This window comes from Choloepus didactylus, chromosome 24 (assembly GCF_015220235.1).
Source record: "Choloepus didactylus isolate mChoDid1 chromosome 24, mChoDid1.pri, whole genome shotgun sequence".
Lineage (NCBI taxonomy): Eukaryota > Metazoa > Chordata > Mammalia > Pilosa > Megalonychidae > Choloepus > Choloepus didactylus.
This window is the reverse complement of record NC_051330.1, coordinates 23091547-23113647: the sequence shown is the minus strand read 5'-3', so window position 1 is coordinate 23113647 and position 22101 is coordinate 23091547. Positions and strand designations below refer to the sequence as shown.

General features: G+C 46.5%; 1 protein-coding gene and 2 long non-coding RNA genes across 3 annotated transcripts in view; 2 read left to right on the top strand and 1 right to left on the bottom strand.

Annotated features, from left to right (window-relative positions):
- Positions 1–11670, bottom strand: part of LOC119519959 (formin-like protein 16) — a 286503-nt gene extending 274833 nt beyond the window's left edge. The window contains exon 1 of the mRNA XM_037817677.1: positions 11629–11670. Coding sequence (XP_037673605.1) covers positions 11629–11670 — 42 coding nt within the window. The remainder of the gene's footprint in view (positions 1–11628) is intronic.
- Positions 11671–12730: 1060 nt separating this feature from the next.
- On the top strand, positions 12731–14942 carry LOC119519868. Its single transcript, XR_005214105.1, has 3 exons — positions 12731–12812; positions 13518–13589; positions 14882–14942. It is a non-coding gene; the product is annotated as an uncharacterized LOC119519868 (long non-coding RNA).
- Positions 14943–16199: 1257 nt separating this feature from the next.
- On the top strand, positions 16200–16940 carry LOC119519889. The gene is made up of 4 exons (XR_005214109.1): positions 16200–16236; positions 16314–16382; positions 16686–16766; positions 16888–16940. It is a non-coding gene; the product is annotated as an uncharacterized LOC119519889 (long non-coding RNA).
- Positions 16941–22101: the final 5161 nt, after the last annotated feature.

The following is a 22101-nucleotide window of genomic DNA, read 5'->3' as shown; positions in this document are numbered from 1 at the left end:
TTAGGTAATCATTCCCTCTTCTCTAGCTGTTGTCTATCTCTAAGTCCCCCAACATTCTACATTATAAGACATTTACTTTACATTTTTCATGGAGTTCACATTAGTGGTAACATACAATATCTCTCCTTTTATGTCCAGCTTAATTCACTCAGCGTTATGTCCTCAAGTTTTATCCATTTGTCACGTGTTTCAGGACTTCATTCCTTCTTACTGCTGCATAGTATTCCATCATATGTATATACCACATTTTGTTTATCCACTCATCTGTTGATGGACACTTGGATTGTTTCCATCTCTTGGCAATTGTGAATAATGCTGCTGTGAACATTGGTGTGCAAATGTCTCTTCACATCACTGCTTTCAGATCATCTGGCTATATACTGAGTAGTGGAATTGCCAGATCATAGGGTAACTCAATGCTTAGGTTTTTGGAGGAACCACCAAACTATTTTCCAGAGCAGCTGTATCATTATATGTTCCCACTAGCAATGGATACGAGTTCCAATTTCTCCACATTCTCTCCAGCATTTGTAGTTTCCTGTTTGTTAAATGGCAGACATTCTTATTGGTGTGAGATGATATCTCATTGTGGTTTTGATTTGTATTTCCCTAATAGCTAGTAAAGAACATTTTTCATTTGTGTTTTAATCATTAGTATTTCTTCTTTGGGAAAATGGCTTTCCATATCTTTTGCCCATTTTATAACTGGGCTTTTTATACTATTGTCATTGAGTTTTAAGATTTCTTTATATATGCTGGATATCAGGCTCTTATTAGATATACAGTTTCCAAATATTTTCTCCCATTGAGTTGGCTGCCTCTTCACCTTTTTTACAAAGTCCTTTGAAGCACAGAAGCATTTGATTTTGAGGAGTTCCCATTTATCTATTTTATCTTTCAGTGCTTGTGCTTTGGGTGTAAGGTCCAAGAAGCAACCTCCTATTACTAGGTCTAGAAGATGTTTCCCTGCATTATCTTCTAGGAATTTTATGGGACTGTCTCATATATTGAGGTCTTTGATCCACTTTGAGTTAATTTTTTTATAGGGTGTGAGACAGGGGTCCTCTTTCATTCTTTTGGATATGGATATCCAGTTCTCCCAACCCCATTTGTTGAAGAGACTATTCTGTCACAGTTCAGTGGATTTGGGAGCCTTGTCAAAAATCAGTTGGACCATAGATGTGGGGAGTCTATTTTGAACTCTTGATTCTATTCCATTGAGCAGTATGTCTATCTGGTGCCAGTACGATGTTGTTTTGAACACTGTGAATTTATAGTAGGCTTCAAAGTCAGGAAGTGTAAGTCCTCCCACTTTCTTCTTTTTTAGAATGTTTTCAGCAAATTGAGGTGCCTTTCCCTTCTAAATGTGATAGCAAGCTTTTTCAAGTCTGCAAAGTAGGTTGTTGGAATTTTGATTGAAATTACATTGAATCTGCATATCCATTTGGTAAAATTGATATCTTAACAATGTTTAGCTTTCCTGTCCATGAACTTTCCACCTATTTAGGTCCTCTTTGATTTCTTATAGTAAAGTTTTGTAATTTTCTGTGTAGAGGTCTTTTACATCCTTGATTAAGTTTATTCCTAGATACTTGAATCTTTTAATTCCTATTGTGGCTGGAATTTTTTTCTTGATTGTCCCTTCGGTTAGGTCATTTCTAGTGTATAGGAACATTACTGACTTTTGCACATTGATCTTATATCCCGCCACTTTGCTGAATTTGTCTATTAGCTCAAGTAACTTTGTTGTCAGTTTCTCAGGTTTTTCCAAATATAGGATTTTATCATCTGCAAATGATGATAGTTTTACTTCTTCCTTTCTGATTTGGATGCCTTTTATTTCTTTTTCCTGCCTAATTGCTCTAGCTAGAACTTCTAGCACAATACTGAATAATAGTAATAACAGTAGACACCCTTGTCTCATTCCCAATCTTAGAGGTAAGGCTCTCAGTCTCTCACATTGAGTACTATGCTGGCTATAGGTTTTTTATATATGGCTTTTATCATTTTGAGGGTGTTTCCTTCAATTCCTACCTTTTGAAGTGTTTTTATCAAAAAAGGATGCTGGATTTTGTTGAATGTTTTTTTCAGCATCTATTGAGATGATCATTTGATTTTTGCTTTTTGATTTGTTAATGTGTTATATTACATTGGTTTTCTTACGTTGAACCACTTTTACATGCCTGGAATGAACCCCACTTGGTCATAGTGTATAATTCTTTTAATGTGCCTTTGGATTAGATTTGCAAGAATTTTGTTGAGAATTTTTGCATATATTTTCATTAGGGAGATTGGTCTGTAGTTTTCCTTTCTTGTATCTTTATCAGATTTTATTATTAGAGTGATATTAGCTTCATAAAGTGAGTTAGGCAGTGTTCCTTTTCTTCAATTGTTTGAGAGCATCTGAGCAGGAATGGCATCAGTTCTTTTGGAAATGTTTGGTAAAACTCCCCTGTGAAGCCATCTGGCCCTGGGCTTTTCTTTGTAGGAATGTTCTAGATTGATTGGATCTCTTTACTTGTGATTGGTTTGTTGACATCTTCCATTCTCTTCTTGGATCAGTCTGGGTTGTTCATGTGTTTCCAGAAAATTGTCCATTTCCTCTATGTTGACCAGTTTGTTGGCATACAGTTGTTCATAGTATCCTCTTATGATATTTTTTTAAATTTCATTGTCATCCACAGTAATGACCTCTCTCTCATTTCTGATTTTTTTTATTTGGGACTTCTCTCTTTTTTACTTTGTCAGTCTAGCTAAGGGTTTGTCAATCTTGCTCATCTTCTCAAAGAACCAACTTTTGGTTTTATTTTCCCTATATATAGTTTTTTGTTGTTGTTGTTCTCCAGATCATTAATTTCAGCTTTAATTTTTGTTATTTCTTTTCATATACTTGCTTTAGGGTTAGTTTGCTGTTCATTCTGTCTTCTTCAGTTTTTCAGTTAGGTCTCTGGTTTTAGCTCCTTCTTCCTTTCTAATGTACGCATTTAGAGCTATAGATTTCTCTCTCAGCACCACCTTTGCTGCACCCCACAGGATTTGATATATTGTGTTCTCATTTTCATTCATCTCTAGATATGTACTGATTTATCTTGCAATTTCTTCTTTGACCCACTGATTGTTTAGGAGTGTGTTGTTTAACTTCTTTGGTGGTTATTGATTTCCAGCTGCATCCCATTATGGTTAGAGAATGTGCTTTGAGTAATTTCAATCTTTTAAAATTTATTGAGACTTGTTTTGTCCCCCAACTTATGATCTATCCTGAAGAGCATTCCATGAGTGCTAGAGAAGAATGAATATCCTGGTAATTTGTGATGCAACAATCTATATATTGTTGTTAAGTCTAATTCATTTATCATGTTGTTTAGGTTCTCAATTTCTTTATTGGTCTTCTGTCTGGTTGTAGACAGTGGTGTATTGAAGTCTCCCATTATTATTTTAGAAATATCTGTTGATCCCTTCAGTTTTGCCAATATTTGTCTCATGTACTGTGGAGCTCCTTAATTGGGTGCATAAACAGTTGTGATTATTTCTTCTTAAATTGTCCATTTTATTAACATATAATATCCTTCTTTGTCTCTTACAGCATCTTTGCATTTAAAGCCTATTTAATCTGAGATTAGTATTGATATCCCTGCTTTCTTTTGGCTGCAGCTCACATGGAATATTTTTTTTCCATCTTCTCAGTTTCAATCTCTTTGTGTCTCTGGGTCTAATATGAGTCTCTTGTAAACAGCATATCAATGGAGTGTATGTTTTAATCCATTCTGCCAGTCTGTATCTTTTAATTGAAAAGTTTAATCCATTCACATTCAAAGTTATTACTGTAAAGGCAGTTCTTGAACCAACCATCTTATCCTTTGGTTTTTATTTGTCAGATCTATTCCCCCCCCTTTTTTTCCTTTAAGTTACCCTTACTAATACTCTTCAATTCCATGCCCTTCTCCAAACCTCTCTCTCCTTTCTTTGTTTTCTGATAGGTCTCTTGTTAACAAATTCTCTCAGCATTTGTGTATGGAAATTTCAAACTCTCCCTCACTTTTAAGGGGAGGTTTGCTGGATAAAGAATTCTTGGCTGGAAATTTTTCTCTTCCAGAACCTTAAATATGTCATATCACTGCCTTCTTGCCTTCATAGTGCCCATTGCATAGTTGGTACTTAGTCTTATGTGTTTTCCCTTGTTTGTGGTGAATCACTTCTCTCTTGCTGCTTTCAGTACTTTCTCCTTCTCTTCAGCATTTGACAATCTGATTGGTTTATGTCTTGGGGTGGGTTTATTTTGATTTATTCTATATGGAGTTCATTGGGCTTCTTTGATAAGCATATTTATGTCTTTTATTATGGTTGTGAAATTTCCCCAACTATTTCCTTAAATACTCTTCCTAGTGTTTTACTCTTCTCTTCTCCTTCTGAGACATCAATGATTCTTAAATTTGTGTGCTTCATGTTGTTGATCATTTCCCTGAGATCCATCTGAAATTTTTTAATTTTTGTCACCATATCTTCTTTTGTGCATTTACATTCAATTTACCTGTCCTCTAGTAAACTTATTCTTTCTACTGCCTCTTCAAATCTTCTGTTGTGTTTCTCTAGATTATCTTTAATTTGATCTACAGTACCTTTTATTTCCATAAGATCTTCTATTTACCTTTTAAATTTTTCTTATGCTCTTCTAGAGTCTTCTTGATGAACTTTATGCCTTTAGCCAGCCCATTGAAGTTTTTTTTGGAGATTTGTATGTATTTCTTTGATTAATTGCTCCAAGTTCTATGTCTACTTCAGCTTTTTAATTTGGTCATTTGGCTTCTCCATATTTCCTTGGATCTTTACATGCTTTGTGATTTTCTGTTTACTTTGTGGCATTTGCTTACCTTGATAAGGTTATTTTGGGAAATGCAGAACTAATTGGACATTTATATAAAATTAGGCAGAACCACAGCTTGCTGGATTGCACTTTCCCTATCTTCCCAGCAGATGGCAGTCTTAAGCCACCTCCTTCCCTAAAGTCTGCTTTTCCATGACTGTGACTATGTGCTGGCCAGGGTCCAAACCAGGTGGAATTCCAAACAGCACAGCAGTTTCTCCATGTGCACTTGAGACTGCTAGTCCTGGGGGTAGAGGTTGGGACCTGTGCAGGTCAGAAGAGTCTGCTTAAGGGGCACAGTAGGTCTGGTGATTTCCAGGCCCCTGTGTGGATCACTCTCAGGCTGTGGGTCAGCAAGTCTCACCCCCTCCCCAGCCCTCAGCCAGCTGAAAAGTGTCCCACTTTTAGTTGGCCCTCAAGGTGCCTGCCCAAAAAGCACCTGTGAGCCTCTGGGTGGGGGAGGCACTCCTGGTGCTTCCATGTGGCACCCTCACTTATCCCTGCCTCTCACTCCTCCACACCCCAGGCTTTATTCCATGGAGGAAGAATAAATGCACTAAGTTTTCTGTTGGCAGTCAACACAGGTCTGCTGGTTCCTGAGTTCCCTCAAGAGAGCTCCCAGCCACAGGGCTAAGAAGGGTTATCTCCACAGCTAATTGCTTAGATGGGTATACAGGAGTGGAGAGCTCCTCCCTCCCTTGCTTGGCCTGCTGACTTGCAGCTGCCAGCTACAGCAGTGATCCCAGTTGAATAAACTCACCCTGTCCTTTCATATGTAATTTCTCTCCTCTTTCAACCAAGCCCCCACTAGATATTGTAGAGGTCCTTCTCTGGCCACTTGTACCCTGGAACTGCTGTCCCAGCCATTTTCTGCCTTCTCTGTAGTTATTCCATGGAGGAGAAGTTTGCTGTGCCTCTCCCATTCCACCATCTTCCTGGAATTTCCCCTGTAATCTATGTCTGCCATCCAGAACCTTGCATGAAATGCTGAAACCCGGTCAGTGCCCTTCCACCCACAAGGCACTTGCAATGCTTAGCTCACATAAGTTTGTTGTGTTGTGGTCTATTATTCATTCCTTCTATTAATCCATTGGATATTCAAGATTATGTTATTTCCATGTATTTTGTAAATTGTTCAGTTTTCCTTCAGTAACTGATTTCTAGCTTCATTGCATTGTGCTAAGAGAAGTTACTTTGTATGATTACAATCTTTTAAAGTTTATTCATACATATGTTCTCTCCTATAGAGTGATCCATGTGCACTTGAGAAGGATGTGTATTCTGCTTTTTTTGGTGAAGTGTTCTATATGTGTCTGTTAGATCTAGGTGGTTATGTGTTGTTTGAGTCCTCGCTTCCATGGGGAATTCTGTCTTGATCTTCTATTCAGTAATAAAAGTGTTTTATTGAAATGTCCTACTATTATTTTAGAGCTGTCTGTGTCTCTCTTTAATTCTGTCAATGTTTGCTTCATGTATTTTGGGAATCTATTGTTAGGGGCACATATGTTTATAATTGTTTTATCTTCTTGTTGAATTGACCCTTTTGTCATATATAATGCTCTTATTTGTCTCTTGTGACAGTTTCTTTCATCAATGTCTATTTTGTCTGATCACAGTATATCTACCCTAACTCTCTTTAGGTTGTAATTTGCATGTTACATTTTTTCCATGTTTTCACCTGCAGCCTATATGTGTCTTTAGATCTAAAATGTGTCTCTTGTAAACAGCATATATTTGGATCTTGCTTCTTGATCCATTTCACCAATCTGCTTTTTTATTAGAGTGTTTAATACATTTACACTTAAAGTAATAACTGAAAAGGCAAGACTTACTTTGAACATTTTGCTATTTGCTTTTTACGTGTCATATACCTTTTTTTATCCTTCCTTTTCTCCATTACTTCCTTTTTGTTTTGAAGATCTATTGTAATGAGCCATTTTGAACCACTTCTCATATACTTTTGTGTAAATATTTTAGATATTTCTTTTTGTGGCTAATGGGGATTACATTTGTCATCCTAAGTTTATTGCAATTTAGTTTGTATTCATACCAACTTAACTTCAATAGCTACACATACTCTGTCCCTGTATAACCCTTTCCCTCTCTTTCATGTTATTTTGTGAAAAATTACATTTTTATACATTGTGCCCAATTATGTATGTTTATGGTTATTTTATGGACTTAGATTTTATGCTACATAAAAAGTAAAAGACATTATTTCAAATTAAAAATGCAATAATACTGGCATTTACATTAACTCATATAGCTAGTGTTCCAGTTTTCTAAAACTGTCATTATGCAAAATACCAGAAATGGATTGGCTTTTATAAAGGGGTTTTATTTGGTTACAAATTTACAGTTCTAAGGCCATAGAAGTATCAAAACTAATACATTAACAAAAGGATACCTTCATTGAAGAAAGGCATCCAGAACACCTCTGTCAATGGGGAAGGTACGTGGCTGGCATCTGCTTGTCCTTTGCTCCCAAGTTTTGGTTTCAAAATGGCTTTCTAAAAATTTGTCTCTGGGCTTCTGTCCCTCTTGGCTTCTCTCTCTCAGCTCCTGTGCATCTTTGGTGTTTCTCTCTAAGCATCTAGGGGTTCTCTCTTAGCTTCTCCAGGGAAAACTCTGGACTTCATCTCATAGCTTAGCATCTCCAAACATCTTTCTGTCTGCATCTCCAAGTGTCTGGGTGTGTGTCAGCCCCTGAGCTCTCTTAACAACTCCAGTAAACTAATCAAGACCTACCTTAAACAGGTGGGATTACACCTCTGTGGAAAGAATCCAATCAAAAGGTGTCACTCACTGTTTGGTGGGTCACATCTCCATGGACACTACCTAATCAAAAGACCCCACAACATTGGATTAAAAGAATATGGCTTTGTGGGAGACATAATAGATTCAAACCAGCACAGATACCTATAATGGAGGTTTTTATTTCTTTATACAGCTTGGAGTTAATGTCATATTGTTTCCCTTCAATATGTAGGACTACCTTTAAAATTTCTTATAAGGCAGGTCTATTTGTAATGGGCTTCATGTCTTAGTTTCTCCCTAATTTTGAAAGACAGTTGTTTTTTTGTTTTTTTTTTTTTTATTCATGGTATTCTTGATTGGTAATTTTTTTTCTTTCAGCCCTTTGAATATGTCATCCTACTGCTTTCTGGCTTCCATGGTCTCTAATTAGAAATCACAACTTTATTTTACTAAGGATCCCTTGTACATGCTGTGTCACTTCTCTCTTGCTGTTTTCAATATACTGTTTTTGTCTTTGACAATTTTTGGCTTTGACAATTTCACTATAATGTGTCTTGGTTGGTTTATACTACCTGGAGGTCACTGAGCTTCTTGGACTTCTTTTTAAATTTTTTTTTATTTTTTTGAAGTTTAATAGATTTTATTTTGAAATAAATTCAATCTCACAGGAAGAGTTGCAAAAACAGTACAAACCCCATACATAGAACTCCATCATACCCCGACCCACTCCCCCAATACCCCAATCCACCACCTTTAACATCCTGTCACAACACCATTTCTTTCTTTCCCTCTGTCTCTCCCTCCCTCCCTCCCTATCATCCATCATCTATTGCTCTGTCCTCTGAACATATGTGAGCAAACTGCACTTATCTTTGAACAAACAATATAATTCACATATACCTTTCCCATGGACAAGAACATTCTTTTATGCAATCTCATTAAGTGCAGCTAAGAAGTTCAAGAAATTCAGCATTGATACAAAGCTTACATTCTATATTTCCTTTGTGTGTGTGTGTGTCCCATCTGTGTCCCTTTGAGCCTCCTCTCCTCCATCCTCAGATCCCATCCAGGATCATCCTTGGCATTTAGTTGTCATCTATTTAGACTTTTTTTTCAATTGTGGAAACATATATATAGCCTAAATCTTCCCGTTCCACACCCTGCCTAGCATTCCATTAGTGGGATTTGGACTTCTTATCTTTCAATAGATTTGGGAAGTTGCCAGGCATTTTTCTACTTTTTCCCCTTTCTGTCACACTTCCCTCTCTGGGACTCCTGTGATGAGTCTATTGGTTCACTTGTTGGTGTCCTACAGCTGTCTGCTAGGTTTCCTGGGTGTTTCTCTCTAAGCATCTGGGGGTCCTCTCTTAGCTTCTCTGGGGCAAACTCTGGGCTTCATCTCTTAGCTTAAAGTCTCCAAATGTCCTTCTGTCCACATCTCCTATCATCTTTAAACATCTCTGTCAGCTCCTACAGTTTCAGTGGGTCCTAACTTAGCACATTCTGGAGCATTTCATCTTCTCTGCTCTATGTGTGAGCCCAGACAGAGCCCAATGTGCTCTCTTTAAAAGACTCCTGTGATCTAATTAAGACCCATCCTGAATGGGCAGGGTCACACCTCCATGGAAATAATCTAATCAAAAGGTCTCACCCATAGTTGGGTGAGTCACACCTCCATGGAAACACTTGTTCAAAAGTTTCCACCCAACAAGATTGGATTAAAAGAGCATGGCTTTTCTGGGGTTCATAACTGTTTCAAACCACCACAGACATGGAGGGAAAATCCATTCTCATCCAACAGTGGCAGTGTTCCTCAAGTATCTGATAATCTTCATCTATCCATTCTCATCTAAGAATGGAGCACTAAGATATGATTGGGACTCTGTGTGCCAGAAACACTTCACACTTTGTGCTGTTCCATACTGCATTCTTCTTAGGACTCTGGGTTTCCTATGATCCTTTCCACTGGCTGTAAGCACTGGCTTCATTCATTGTTCTAGAGTCTAAACCCTCCTTCAAAATCATCTCCATCTGGAGACTTTCCTAGGCAAGGTAGGTGGATTGGAGACTTTTGCTTCTCATGAATTTTTTTGTAATTATTCTTCCTTGGAAGGTCCTTTTCACTCAGGGCAAAAAAAAAAGGAGTAATGAGAAGGGAACTTGATAGTGATAGCATAAGTTATGTATAGGAGTGTCCTTGCATATTATCCTGGGGGCTGCCGAAGGTAAAATCTGCATTGTGGGTGGGTTTCAGAAGCTAGTGCTTTGCTATCTAGCCAATGTCAGAGGCTGGGGTGTCACTCAGGACAGAGCAGCCTCCAGAAATGGGCAGAGCAGAGACTGACAGTTGGCAATGGGTTCATATCCATGCCAACTCTAGAAATTGTGGTGAATGACTTGACCTGCCTGAGCCTCAGTTATCCCATCTGTAAAATGAGAGAAATGCTGATATCATAGGGTTGTCCTGGAATTGAAAATCGTGCTTCTAAAGTGTCTGCTCCATAAATGATAATCTTGATACCATGAGAACCCTCTGTCCTTAGTTTCCTCACCATCTCTTGACAGTTTTAGATGCAGCCTAGGGAAGGCAGTAAGGATGGTGCACAGTAGAAGGCTGCTGTTGGCTGTATGAAAACATCTACACAGGGCATTGAGGGTTGTTTCAGTTTCCTCGTTGCTCAAGCAAAGACCATCCAATGAGTTGACTTAAACAATGACAATTTACTGGCTCACAGTATTGAGGCCAGGAGAAGTCCAAATTGAAGTGTTGCCAAGATGGTGTTTTCTTCCTGAAGAATGGTGTACTGGGGCTGGCTGCTTGTGATCGAAGGTTCTGGCCTCCTCTGTCATGTGGAATGCATATGGTGATCTCCCCTGGCCTGTCCCTTCCCTTCTGGGTTCTGTTGACTTTCAGCTTCTAGCTCCTTCCTCTGTGGTTTCTTTCTCTCTCTGACCTTCCCCATAAGGCCTTCAGTAAATGGATTAAGATCTATCCTAGACCATACCTTATGTAAAGTAACCTCATCTAAGGGACCAATATACAAATGTTCCACCCAGAGGAGTGGATTAATTTTGAGAACACGTGTTTATGGGGTACATAGCTCCAAACCACCAAAGCGTGTACATGTCTTCCTGGGAGAGAGAGGAAAGGCTTCCCTCTGAGACAGTCCTTCTGATGCAGGGCTTAGGACAGACCTGAGCCATCACAGATCCAGGGTCAGCCTCAACTTCACCATTGACTCTCTGCAGGACTTTAGCTTAATCATGTAACCTGTGCACCTCCCATTTCCCTCCAATACCTGGAAGCATTCCCATCTCCATGATGCTGAGCAGGGCAACAGTTCTGTGGGCTTGCAAAGACCCTGAAACCTGGGCATGTGGGTAGACATGAGCAACCTCCCACCTGGTCAAAGGGGGCCTAAGCCTCAGCCCCTTCACCCTCCTCACTCTCCTGCCAGGCACTAAATGCAACCTGGAGAAGTGTCTCCATTGGCTTAGTGGGAGATAAAGTTGGAAAGACTGGACAGGAGGAACTGGGGCTTTCCCTGCTGGCCAGTGCCTGATGAGGCTGGCATGGCAGGAGCCTGGGTCTGTCCTGCTCTTGCCCCTGGCAGGGACAGCTGAGGGAGGCCTTCCATGCTTGGAGCAGCTCAGCTTCACAGGCTGCTAGGGAGGAAGGGAAAGGAGAAAGTCAGACCTGTCCTCCTCCATTGCTGACATGCAGTCCTGTAGGGAATGTCTCTTTCCACCTCCTTGGGTGCTGGGAAATGGGAGGGAGAGAGCAGAATGTGGGGGTGCAGTGAGGAAGGCTTGACAAGTCAGAAACAGGCTGCCACTGGATCCCCTAAGTGAGGGGGCAGATTGGGTAGATGCTGAAGCCCAAGAATGAACAAATCCAGCAGGGGCAGTTACGCATTAGGTCTGAGTAACCTGCGGAGCTGGGCTGTTGCTTCCAAGGGGCCTCTGATGGGAGCACTACAGAAGAGGTCCCTGCCCACTCAACCACACACCTTTAAAGGGCCAGAGAGCCGCAGGCAGCTGGGAGTGGTCATTACCAAAGGGAGGTGACCCAGGAGAGGGTGACCCCTCAGAATCCACTGGAGCTTTGTTACACAATACATCCTCCCCAGTTCCTTGTCTGCACAGCACCCACAAGAGCCACCTCTCCCCATCTGTCTGGGACTGTCTCGGTTTCAGCACTGGAAGTCCCAGGTACAGGAATCTCCTCCAACCTTGGCAAATGGGTCGGTGGGCCACCCCACCTCCACTGCCCACCTGGATGAAAGCCACCAAGGACCCTGCACCCTGGTGCCTGAGGGCTGCTGCACCTCAGCTGTTTGGGGAGGGGAGGAGCTTGTTGCAGAAGAGGCTGGAAGAGGGGAAGTGTGGTCGCGGTTACTGCTTCTGGGGGGAGTGGCGGCCGGTAGCGGAGCCCTCAGCTCTCGGGGCTGCTTAAAGGGTACCAGCGGCGGGGGCTCTCTCCCGGAGGCGAGGGCGAGGCGGAGGACTTGGCCAGGTCCTCGGCGGGAGGCGTACAAGGTGTGGAGGGCGGCGATAGGGACAAGACACTCTTCATCCAGTAGGAGTATGCGCCAAAGAGGCTTTATTCAGGGGTGATCACAGGTTATATAGGCTGGTAAGAAGGGCAGGGCTGGAAAGGAGGTGAAGTAGCCTTAAATGGCAATACTGAAGGGAGAGGGGCTAGGATTGGTTCTGAGAGGACGCAGGAGCCGTTGCAGCGGGCGGGAGTTGTTCGGGCCACGGTGCATGTGCGCTGGCGGTGGCAGGAGTTGCCTTGGCACAGGGGAGTGTGTGGGCAAGATAAGGAAGTGGGGAAAGGGCGGTTGGGAGAAAGGCGGTTCCCTCCAGCAAGCCTCCCCTGCCAGTGGCATTTTGGGTGAGGAAAAGGGAGCTGCCTTGACCTCGCTTCCCAGGCTCGGGGGGGCTGCAGAGGGCACTAAACGCCCGTACCCACTACCCTCCCCAGGGGGTGATATCAGGTCCCCTGGCCCAGGCCTGGTAAGTCGAGGTACAAGCTCAGTCACCCGCAGGGAAGAGCAGGGAGCTCTGCTAGCTTCACCCATGTGCCTTGTCCCCCTGACCCATCTTTTCTTCTCTGCAGATCGGGCAGTGTGAACAACCACTGGATGGATTTCTATGTCTTTTTTGAAGATCTAGTGAATAAGTTTAAGAAGTATGTCCTCTCCTTTTGACAGCCTTCTCTCTGCTGTGGGATGCCTGTCCTCTGCCAGGCAGAGCTCACATCCCTTACTGACTCTGGGGGCCTGCAAGACACTCAAGAGGGAGTCCCAAGCCCAGGGCTCTGGATAGGAATGGAGGACAGATCCCACTGGACTGTCCACTGTCATTGCTGAGGGGTGGTGCATCCTGGGGGAGGGGAGGAGTTTGTTAAAGAGCTTGTTCAAGACTGGAGTGGGCAAGGAAAGGGAGGGATGTCCCTGACCTGCTCCCTAAAAGGGGGAATAATTAGTTTGGGATGTAGGAGAGAGGAGGGGAAGATGGGGGGGGGGAGGAGAGGAGGGATGAAGCTACAAATAATATCATGGTGGAAGTAAAACATGCTGGGGCCCTCAGGGACAGAGAGCAGGTCTGGATGTCACAGTAAGAGTGTGTGTGTGTGTGTAGAGGTGTGTACATGTGTCTTATGGGGTGTTGGGAGTCTACATATGGAGAGGTTTTCATCCTGGTACCCTCTTCTGCATAAAAGCCCTCGAAATCCTTCACTAAATTAACAACATTAGCTGGTCTGGGAATGGTCATGAAATGGAAGAGACAGGGTGGGGAGCAGGTAATTGTCCTGTGTCCCTGGCCTGGCTGCTTTGCTGGTGTCATTTCCAGCTGTGTGAATGGTTTCTCATGAGTTGGTGCTTCTCCCCAGCCCAAAGCTGCGGATGTCCTTCATCTTGTATTCCACTGAAGGCACCACCTTCATGCCTCTCACCTCAGACAGGTAAGTGCCATCGTAGGCACCCCGCAGGGGCTGAGGGAATGGGGTTCCTGGAGCACCTGATCCCCTGAAGGGTTTAGGGCACTCAGGGACACAAGAGCCTGGCACCCAATGCAGAGTGGGAGGCCTAAAAGAGAGGTGAGGACACTTCAGCCTGCAGGAGGAGCCCGGGTTTGGGATGCAGGGAGCGCTTCAGCACCTTGGAGAGAAGCCAGGGCTTCAGGGGAAGCAGGAGGCAGCCCCAAGGGGAGGAGGGGGTGCGGTGGAGCCAGGGGGCAGAAGGCCAGAGTGCAGAGGAGCTGGGAAGGCCCTTCTGGTGCTGTCAGGAGAATGAGAACCAGGAAGAGGGACGCTGGGGATGCCAGTGTCTTCAGGATGAGGGAGACTTGCTCCGGGAAGCAGGAGCCTGCAGACCTGCCTGCAGGGCAGCCCCAGGGAGGAGCTGCTCAGCCTAGAGCTCTGAGGTTGCTGCAGGCAGAGGTTGGCAGGGCTGGGGGTGAGGAGGGGAGGAGGCTGGTGCTGGGTAGGGTGGGGCCTGGTTTCTCCTCCAGGGGCCTGGGACAAGGCCCCCTCACCTCCTCAGCTGGGCTGGGGCCCCTGAGCTCTCCCCCCACTGCAGTCAACCCTCTGCCCCTGGCCTGGGGCCAGCCTGGCTGGGCCGGCTCCACCACATCATGTCAGATTAGCCTGACCCCAGCCCCTGTCCCCAGGTCCAGCCCTGCCTACCCTGACCTGCACATCTGCTCTGACAGCAGTTGAGAGGTTTGCACTGGCAGCCCGGGGGACTCACTGCTCCCAGCATTTGGCCTTTTCCTCTGAGGAGCACAGGAACCCCAGGGCCCTGGCACTCTGATTCAGCATGTCTGCTCCTTCCCCTAGCGCTGACTTGAGGGGAAAGCAGCCAGTGGGACTGAGTCCACCTCAGGGTTCTGTGGCAGTGAGGGGGGGGCCCAGATAAGCAGGAGGTGCTTTTCTAAACTCAGCCCTCCCCATGGGCCCTGACTCACCACTCCAAAGCTGTGGAACATTCCCCAATCTGACGGGGGATATCTGAGGCAGGGCCCCGGGTGGGGCCTGTGGGGGCTGGGGGCTGAGGGGCAGGGATGAGCTCCCCCAAGCCAGGCTGGGCCCATGGGGACAGCAGAGCAAGGCCCCACTGTGCTGACCAGCCCAGGGTCGGGAAGCCAGAGCAGTGTGCCCCAGGTCAGTCACCCCCATATCCTTGCTTGCCAATTCAGAGCAATTTTGTTAACCAACACCCCCATGTCAACACCCTTTTCTCTGTTTTGTTTCAGGAAAAAAATTGAGCAACGTCTTGTGGAACTCAAAAAGATCTTACCTGGAGGACCTAGCTACCTGCAGGAAGGACTTAAGCGGGTACAGACTACTAGAGCTCGTAGAATGCTTCCAGGTTATAATAAAGTTCTTGGCGTATTCCTTGGCTCATCTAATCCCTCTTCTCCTTTTCATTTTGTTGCAGGCAAATGAGCAGATTAAGGAGCAGATCCAGGGAGGTAAGTGGCTCCCAGACCTCGGCATCCCAGGTGCAGAGGGCAAAGTCAGGTTTGGGGGGTGGCGAGGTCCGGGTTCCAGTCCCACCACAGCCACGTTCTAGCTCTGAGCTGGAGAAAGTTCCTTAACCTCCTGGAGCTACAGATTCCTCATCTGTGCAGTGAGGACAAGGAAGTGCCACCTCTCGTGACGTATGAGGACCAAACGAGGTCTGGCCTGTGGGTTGTGGTCTCATAAGCAGGAGGTGCTTCTGTGCGAGGCTGTGTCCCTTGGGTGCTCTGCAATTGCACAGCATGAAAAAGCAAAGGAGGCAGCCATGGAGACCCCGAGCAGACTTAGGTTTTGGTTTGCAGAAAAGCATTCTGGGTTCTCACCCTTTCCTGACCACACCTTCCTCCAAATTGCCCTTCTAGCTTTTGGCTCCTTTCCCCATCACCCTGTGACTGCATCTCCCACCCAGTGAGCAGCTGTCCTCAGACCAGAGCCGACCTGCCTAAGCTTAGGGTTCTGAGCTCTGTAAGGGGTGATGTGCCCGTATTTGGAGAGGCCTTGAGCTGGCATGTGGTTCTCTGTCAAGGGCCTTGGCCAGGGTTCCTGGGCCCCAGAACACTGGCAGGAATCCCCCAGGCACTGCCCAGCCTTGGGGTTCTGTTTCCCTGAGCCCTGCAGCACACAGTCCACGGGAGAGTCTGGCTGCTGCTCTGGTGCCTTATACAAACTCAGTTTCCCGTCCTGACATAGGTTGTACCATCTGGTGATGGGGAGGGTATGGGCAGCAGGTCAGAGGGGCCCACGATGGGCTCAGTCTCCTTGTCTGCAAAGTGGGCCCTGGGCTGAGGCCCTTCTCACTCCAGGGCTCTGCTGCAAAGCTGGCAGGAGCTGGACGGCTGGTGGTTGTGTCTTCCAGGGAGCTGCCCATGCCTGGCCCACCCAGACATGGTGTTGGGGGTGCTGGGCCGTGTCCTGCCATGGGCATCCCCATGCTCCTGGCAGCCTGTGGCTACTTGGTGCCCCCCTGGTACCCTTCCTGATGCAGACACTCCTTGCTTGTCCTGCAGGTAAGATGGTTTCCAGCATGATAATTGCCCTTGTGGATGGAACCTTAGAGCCAGAACCATACGAGGAAACTAAGTATGAAGTGAGTACAATCTATGGTTACATGCATTTTACTGCATCTATTTTGGTGCATTATACTTAATGCCTTCTTTCTATTAGGCACAAAGGGCTCGGTTCATGGGGGCAACTGTGTATGGCGTGGGTGTCAAAGACTACGACCAATCACAGGTAAGCCAGCCACCCTTGAGCCCGGCTGGGGGAAAGTATCAGAGGCTGCTTTCCCAGAGTGCCCCGGGATGATACTGCAACCCACCCAGTTATTTAGGGCCACACATGTCCACTGCAGAAGGTGGTAACCACGGGCTTGGTCAAATGTGCCCTCTCAGATGAGGGTGGAGGAGTTTGCCACTCCTTGAGGGGGTTCTGCTGTGGCTCCTGACATGGTGGCCACAGACGGTCTCCTGTGTGTGGACCCAGCTGCCCCCCTCAATCCCCTGGCTCTGGGTCCAAACCACCTCCTCTCCCTTGTAGCTGGAAGGCTTTGCAGACACAAAGGACCACGCGCTTGGAGTGACTGGAGGATTCAGTTCCCTGCAAGGCATCACTGACCGGGTGAGTGGGTGCTGGATTTGAGGAGGGGGATGGGTGTGAGAAGCTGCAAGTGAGGAGGGGCTTCTCATATGCCTCCTGCCAATCACACCCCCTGCCCCTCCCACCCCCCTCTACATTCCAGCTTGCAGAAAAGAGCTGCATTTATTTTACATCTTTGGAGCCTTCCACTGCTTGTGTAGGAGGTAAGAGCTGAGGAGTCACAGCCATAGTCAGAGGTGTGTGTATGTGTGCATGTGTGTGTAAATGTGAATGGGTGAAAGTGTATTCATGCACATATGTGTGCACATATATGTGCCTTTCTAGGTGTTTATGTGTGTACATATAATGTGTTGATGTGCGTCAATGGGTTGTGTGGATGTGTATGCATGTGTGCATACTCACGTGCATGTGCTTATGTTTTTATTTTGTTGCATATGTATGTGTGAGTGTGTATATCTGTGTATGGGTACATGTGTATGTGTGCATGCACATATGTGTGGATACACCTAGGTGTGTGGGCATGTATGTGTGCCTATGTGTGTTTGTGTTGTTTGTAGGTGTGCATTCATGTGAGTGTGCATGCATCATCATGTGTTTGTGTGTGTGAGTGTTGTTTGCATGTGTGTGGTGTGTGAATGTGTGTGGTGTGTGAGTGTACATGTAGGTGTTCATTTCTGTGTGGACTCTGAGGGTGTTTGTGTGATGTGTGTGTAAGTACTTTATTTCCTCTCAAAATAAAATGTTTAATTAAAAATAATTAGAAAGGACAAGTGTACTGAGAAAACCCTGACGAGACACTAGCACATGGAATCCAGGAACATGTAAGGACAGAACATCAAGAACAATTAGCGATCACCCCAGCCATGCAAAACTGAGTGGGCATTTGAAAACTCAATGTAAGTCTCAGCATCAGAAAAGTGGGGAAAACACAACATAATCATCTCAGTGGATGAAGAAAAGAATTGGACACAGCCCCACATCCAGCATGATGCCTCTTCTCAGCCTATGGGAAAGGAGGGCCCTCCCTAGCCGACAAAGGTCACCCAGAAAACATCCAGCAGCTCCCATCACCCTCAAAGTGAAATCCCGAGCGCCTTCCCGAGACCGGGAACTGTTAGGGTGTCCTCACCCGGGGCGGCGAGAGGGGACCTCCTAGTGCAGGGCCTTTGTCCCGAGTCTGTGTGTGTGGGATGCACCTTCCCACCACCGTGCTCTGTAAAGTGGAAGCTGCTGGAGAGAAAGGGCAGCAGGCTTCTCCCCTGGTAGCAGCACGTGCAGCAAGGGGCAGCGTCGGGGCTCAGATGCAGGCGGCAGGGGCTCTGCTGCAGGGCTGTGGGCTCCCACAGAGCCTCACACCTCTTGGGCTCTGCTCCTCATGGGGTGCAGCCTGGAGCACAGGCCCTGCTCTGGGGGCACTGGTTTTGCTTTCAAACAGGGACCCAAATGCCCACTGTCAGGGCTGGGGTTGAGGGCTTGAGATGGTAGATTTTGGGGTGCCTGTCCTTGTCTCTTGGAGTTGATAGATTAATGAATGGAAGCTGGTGCTCGTATTTCTGTCAGGGCTCTGATTTGTGCCCCCAACCCCAAGATTGCAGGGCTGAGTTTGGAACCTGGTTTGTGGGGGGTAAGGTGATCTGAGGAGAGCCTCCAGCTGAGCCAGCTGTTGGTGACAGCTGTGTGATTCCTCATGTGTTCTGCCCCTGTAGCTTGCAGTGTGAGGCATGGAGGAGGTATGGGGGGGCTTTGGTGCCCAGGGGTGCAAGTGGGAGGAAGGGACATCCTGCAGTAGGGAAAGTGGAGGGGATCAGCGGCATCCTGCTCTGGGAGATTTTGTGTAGACAGGGGTCCTGCTTTGGGAGATTTGTAGGTGGGTTGGGTGAACAGGTCCTGCATTGGGAGACACTTTTGGGGGTCTGGGGGCTGGGGGGATGTCCTGTATCGGAAGACTTGGAGGTGGTTCAGGGGGTCCTGGATTTTACTCTTGCCCAATTTTCTTTATCACATGTCTATCCACCTCTCTCTCTTATCACCCCATCCTAGCTTGTGATGCCTTACTCCATGGGTGACAGACAACGTGCTCCTTCTCCCTAATCCTGTGGGTCTGCTGCCCTCCTTTAGGGACCATGTCTGCTCTCAGCTCTCTCTGTGAGCTGCTCACACCCTAAGTGGGCCACATGGTGCATTTGATGGAGGCAACCCCTGTGTAACCCCAAACACAGTCTAGGCACAGAGCATTACCTGCCTCCCTGAAAAGCCCTTCAGGACCCCCCAGGCTCCCTGCCTCCACCCCCTAGAGCAGCATCTGTGGGATTTTGCTTTCTCTGTCTGAGCCTCTCCACAGAGACCCAGAGTTTGGCTTCCTGCACCTGCCATGTGTGGGACCGACCCATGCTGTGTGTTCTGAGTGCACCCTGGAGGGGCTTTGAGGTGGGTTCTGAGCATTCTCTCTCCTGTCTGAAACCGGTTGTTTCCTGGCCTGGGCAGCCCTGTGGTCCTGACAGCCTGTGGCTAGCCAGAAGCTTCTGAAGCTCACTCCTGGTGCCATTCCAAACCCAGCCACTCCTTGCTGTTGAAATCCTCTAGGGACTTTTTAATTTTTAATTTCACCCTTATTGTATACCCTTATTGTACACTTCTATCCAGTGTTTTATTTGACTCCCTTTTATAATTTCTGTCCATTTACTGGAACTCTCATTTTGTTCATATATTGTTTTCCATATACCCTTCAGTTCTTCTGTCCATGTTTTGCTTCAGCCCTTCAACCATTTTTAAAAAGTGTTTGGTATGTTCAAAGTCTGGTCTTCTTCATTGATGTTTTCTGATGTTTTATATTTTAACATATTGCCTCTGGAATTTAGTCCCTGAGCTATCCCTTAAGTTTGTATAGTGCTATTAGTGTGACTTAGATTTCCTTGAATGTCAGGAGCTGATAAAAAGCCAAGAAATGCAAAATACACCTTTCACCATCTTTGCAAATAGTCTCTGCATTGGTTGGGGCTCCCCTTTAGAATTTAGCCCTCCTAACAGTGAACCTAAAGGACAGTCTAGGGCAAAAGTACAGGGTCCTCTCCAGACTTTTCTGAGCATGTGTCTTTTCCTGGGTGTGTGCTTGTGGGCCTTACGAATTCCTCCATGTATAGGGATCTGAATTCTCCCCTTTTTTTCTATGAAATAGTCTTTCTAGTCCTGGGAAGCTCTATTGTATTTCTTGAAGGTGGTAATGCTTCACCCCAGGCTGCTGAGATTTGATTGTTTCCTACACTGCCTGAGCTGCCTACAAGCTGCTTCTGCATGCAGGGCAAGTTCTTGCTCAGTGAAGCAGAGAGGAGTGTCCTGATTCAGACCTTCATGCTGCCACCTATCACACTGGTATATGCACACATGCAGCCCAGTATGCACATAGGGGTTACTCTGTTCTTTCCAGACTTGAGACAAGAATCTCACAGGTAGCCTATGAGCCAGAAAGGAGGTGGCAGAGGGGTTAGCAAGGGTGCCAGCAGCTTTTCCTACTGTTTTTAAGTTGCTGTTTCCCTGATTTGGTGCACTCCCATTTACTGCAACTGTATAACAGTTTTCCTGAGCTCTGAGGAAAATGGCTTTGCCAGTTTTTGCTAGTTGTTCATAGATCCTGTTGAGGAACAGAACCCTAGAGCATCTCATGCCACCATCATGGTTGGTTGGAAAGCCACTCACCCTCTTAGCTTCAGTTTCCCTCTGTGAAAAATTGGGATAGTGATGCCTAGTTCACAGGGTTGTTGCGAGGTTTAGGGAAGAATGTTTGTGAAAAGACCCACATGTGGGAAATGCTCATGAAGTGTAGAATGTTCTTTTGGATGAACAGGCCTTGGCCTGGCAGGGGTTTGCCCATTTTTGGTTTCTCTTGGCTTCTTGTTTGTGGCACAAATGCTTACTTTAGCTCCCGTTGCCTCACCTAAAGCCCGATTTCTCTGCATGAAAGCAGCTGAATTTTCCCTTCTCTGGCTCTATATAGTCTCATAATGCTTTGTTAAATTCCAGTTTTTCCTTTCAAAATGCTTCTTTTCAATAAATACTCATAGGATGTCTCCATGAGATGAAGGGGCATCCCTTCACAGTTTGGGCTGGGTCAGCTGGTTAAAAAGCATCCTGTGCAGGAGAAACAGGCTCAGTGTTCCCTCCAGGGCAAAGATGAGCCTGTGTCCAACTACGGGCAGAGGGGCCTTGAAGAAGGCTGAGGAGGGAAGCACCATCCAGAAGATGCTTTGTGCCTTTAGCCCCTTGATGGCTAAGACCACCACTGATGAGCAACACTCTTTCTGCCCTGGAGGCCCACATGTGGGACTTCTCAGCACAAGCCACCTGGGTGACATGGCCCTTGGAGCTTCCCCTTGCTCCCCCATGGCTCAGGAGCCTCCCAGGGCAGTGTCCCTGCCACCAAGTGCTTCCACGAGCAAAGGGAGTGGGCCAGGCCAAGCCTATGAAGACTGGCCATCCACATGGGAATCCTGGTGTGAAGGCAGGTGCTTCAGCATGGGGTCCCAGCAGGGACAGAAAAGACTTTAAAACCTAACAACTCTCTCCAGGGCAGAGGTTGCAAATTCCAGGTCGGCAGGCCAGCTTTGGCCCAATGACCAAGAATGCCTCTGTCCTTGAAGACCTGGAATTTGCAACCTCTGCCCTGGAGAGATGGAGGGCAGAGGCAGAAGGGAGGGAGGCAGGAGGATCAGAGCTGTCAGGTCCAAGATCAGGCAGGGTATGAGAGGAATCACCCCCCAGGTTCACTTCCCTGGGGCCCGTCAAGCCCTGGGGCTGGAGTAAGCCAGCCTGGGTCAGGAGGCAGCACTGTGAAGTGGAATGGGGTTCCGGCAGACAGGTGTGGAGCACCAGTCAACTCACTCAGGGACCAGCTCCCCTCCCTGCATCTGCTGCAGTGTTTGCCTTGGGGTGAAGCCCAGGGAGGCCCCGGTGGCCTGATCAGGAGCTCGGGAATGGTCCCCGGTTGGCCAGGAAGAGATGGGGCTGACTTCATGCCCAGGGTTCTGGAGCCTCAGTGAGACAGGACGGCTCCTTCTATGACAGATTCTCCTGAGCAGGGTCCTAGGTGCCTCCAGGCTGCCCTGGGCACCAAATGCCAGGGAGTGGGAAGAGCCCCTAAGTGTTCAGAAGTCCCACCAGCCTCCAGGCCTGGGTGCCCAGCTCAGGCATGAGACAGGGGTGCCTTGGGCCTGCGTTGTCAGCTCCTTTGTCACCTGCCAGGCCAGGCCTGGCTGAGTCCACTGCCTCACCCCATGGCTTTAGGGAACCCTGTGGGATTGCAGGGTCAGAACACAGTGGCTGAGCTTGCCCCTGGGGAGGGGCCATGCAGGGCACGTTTCAG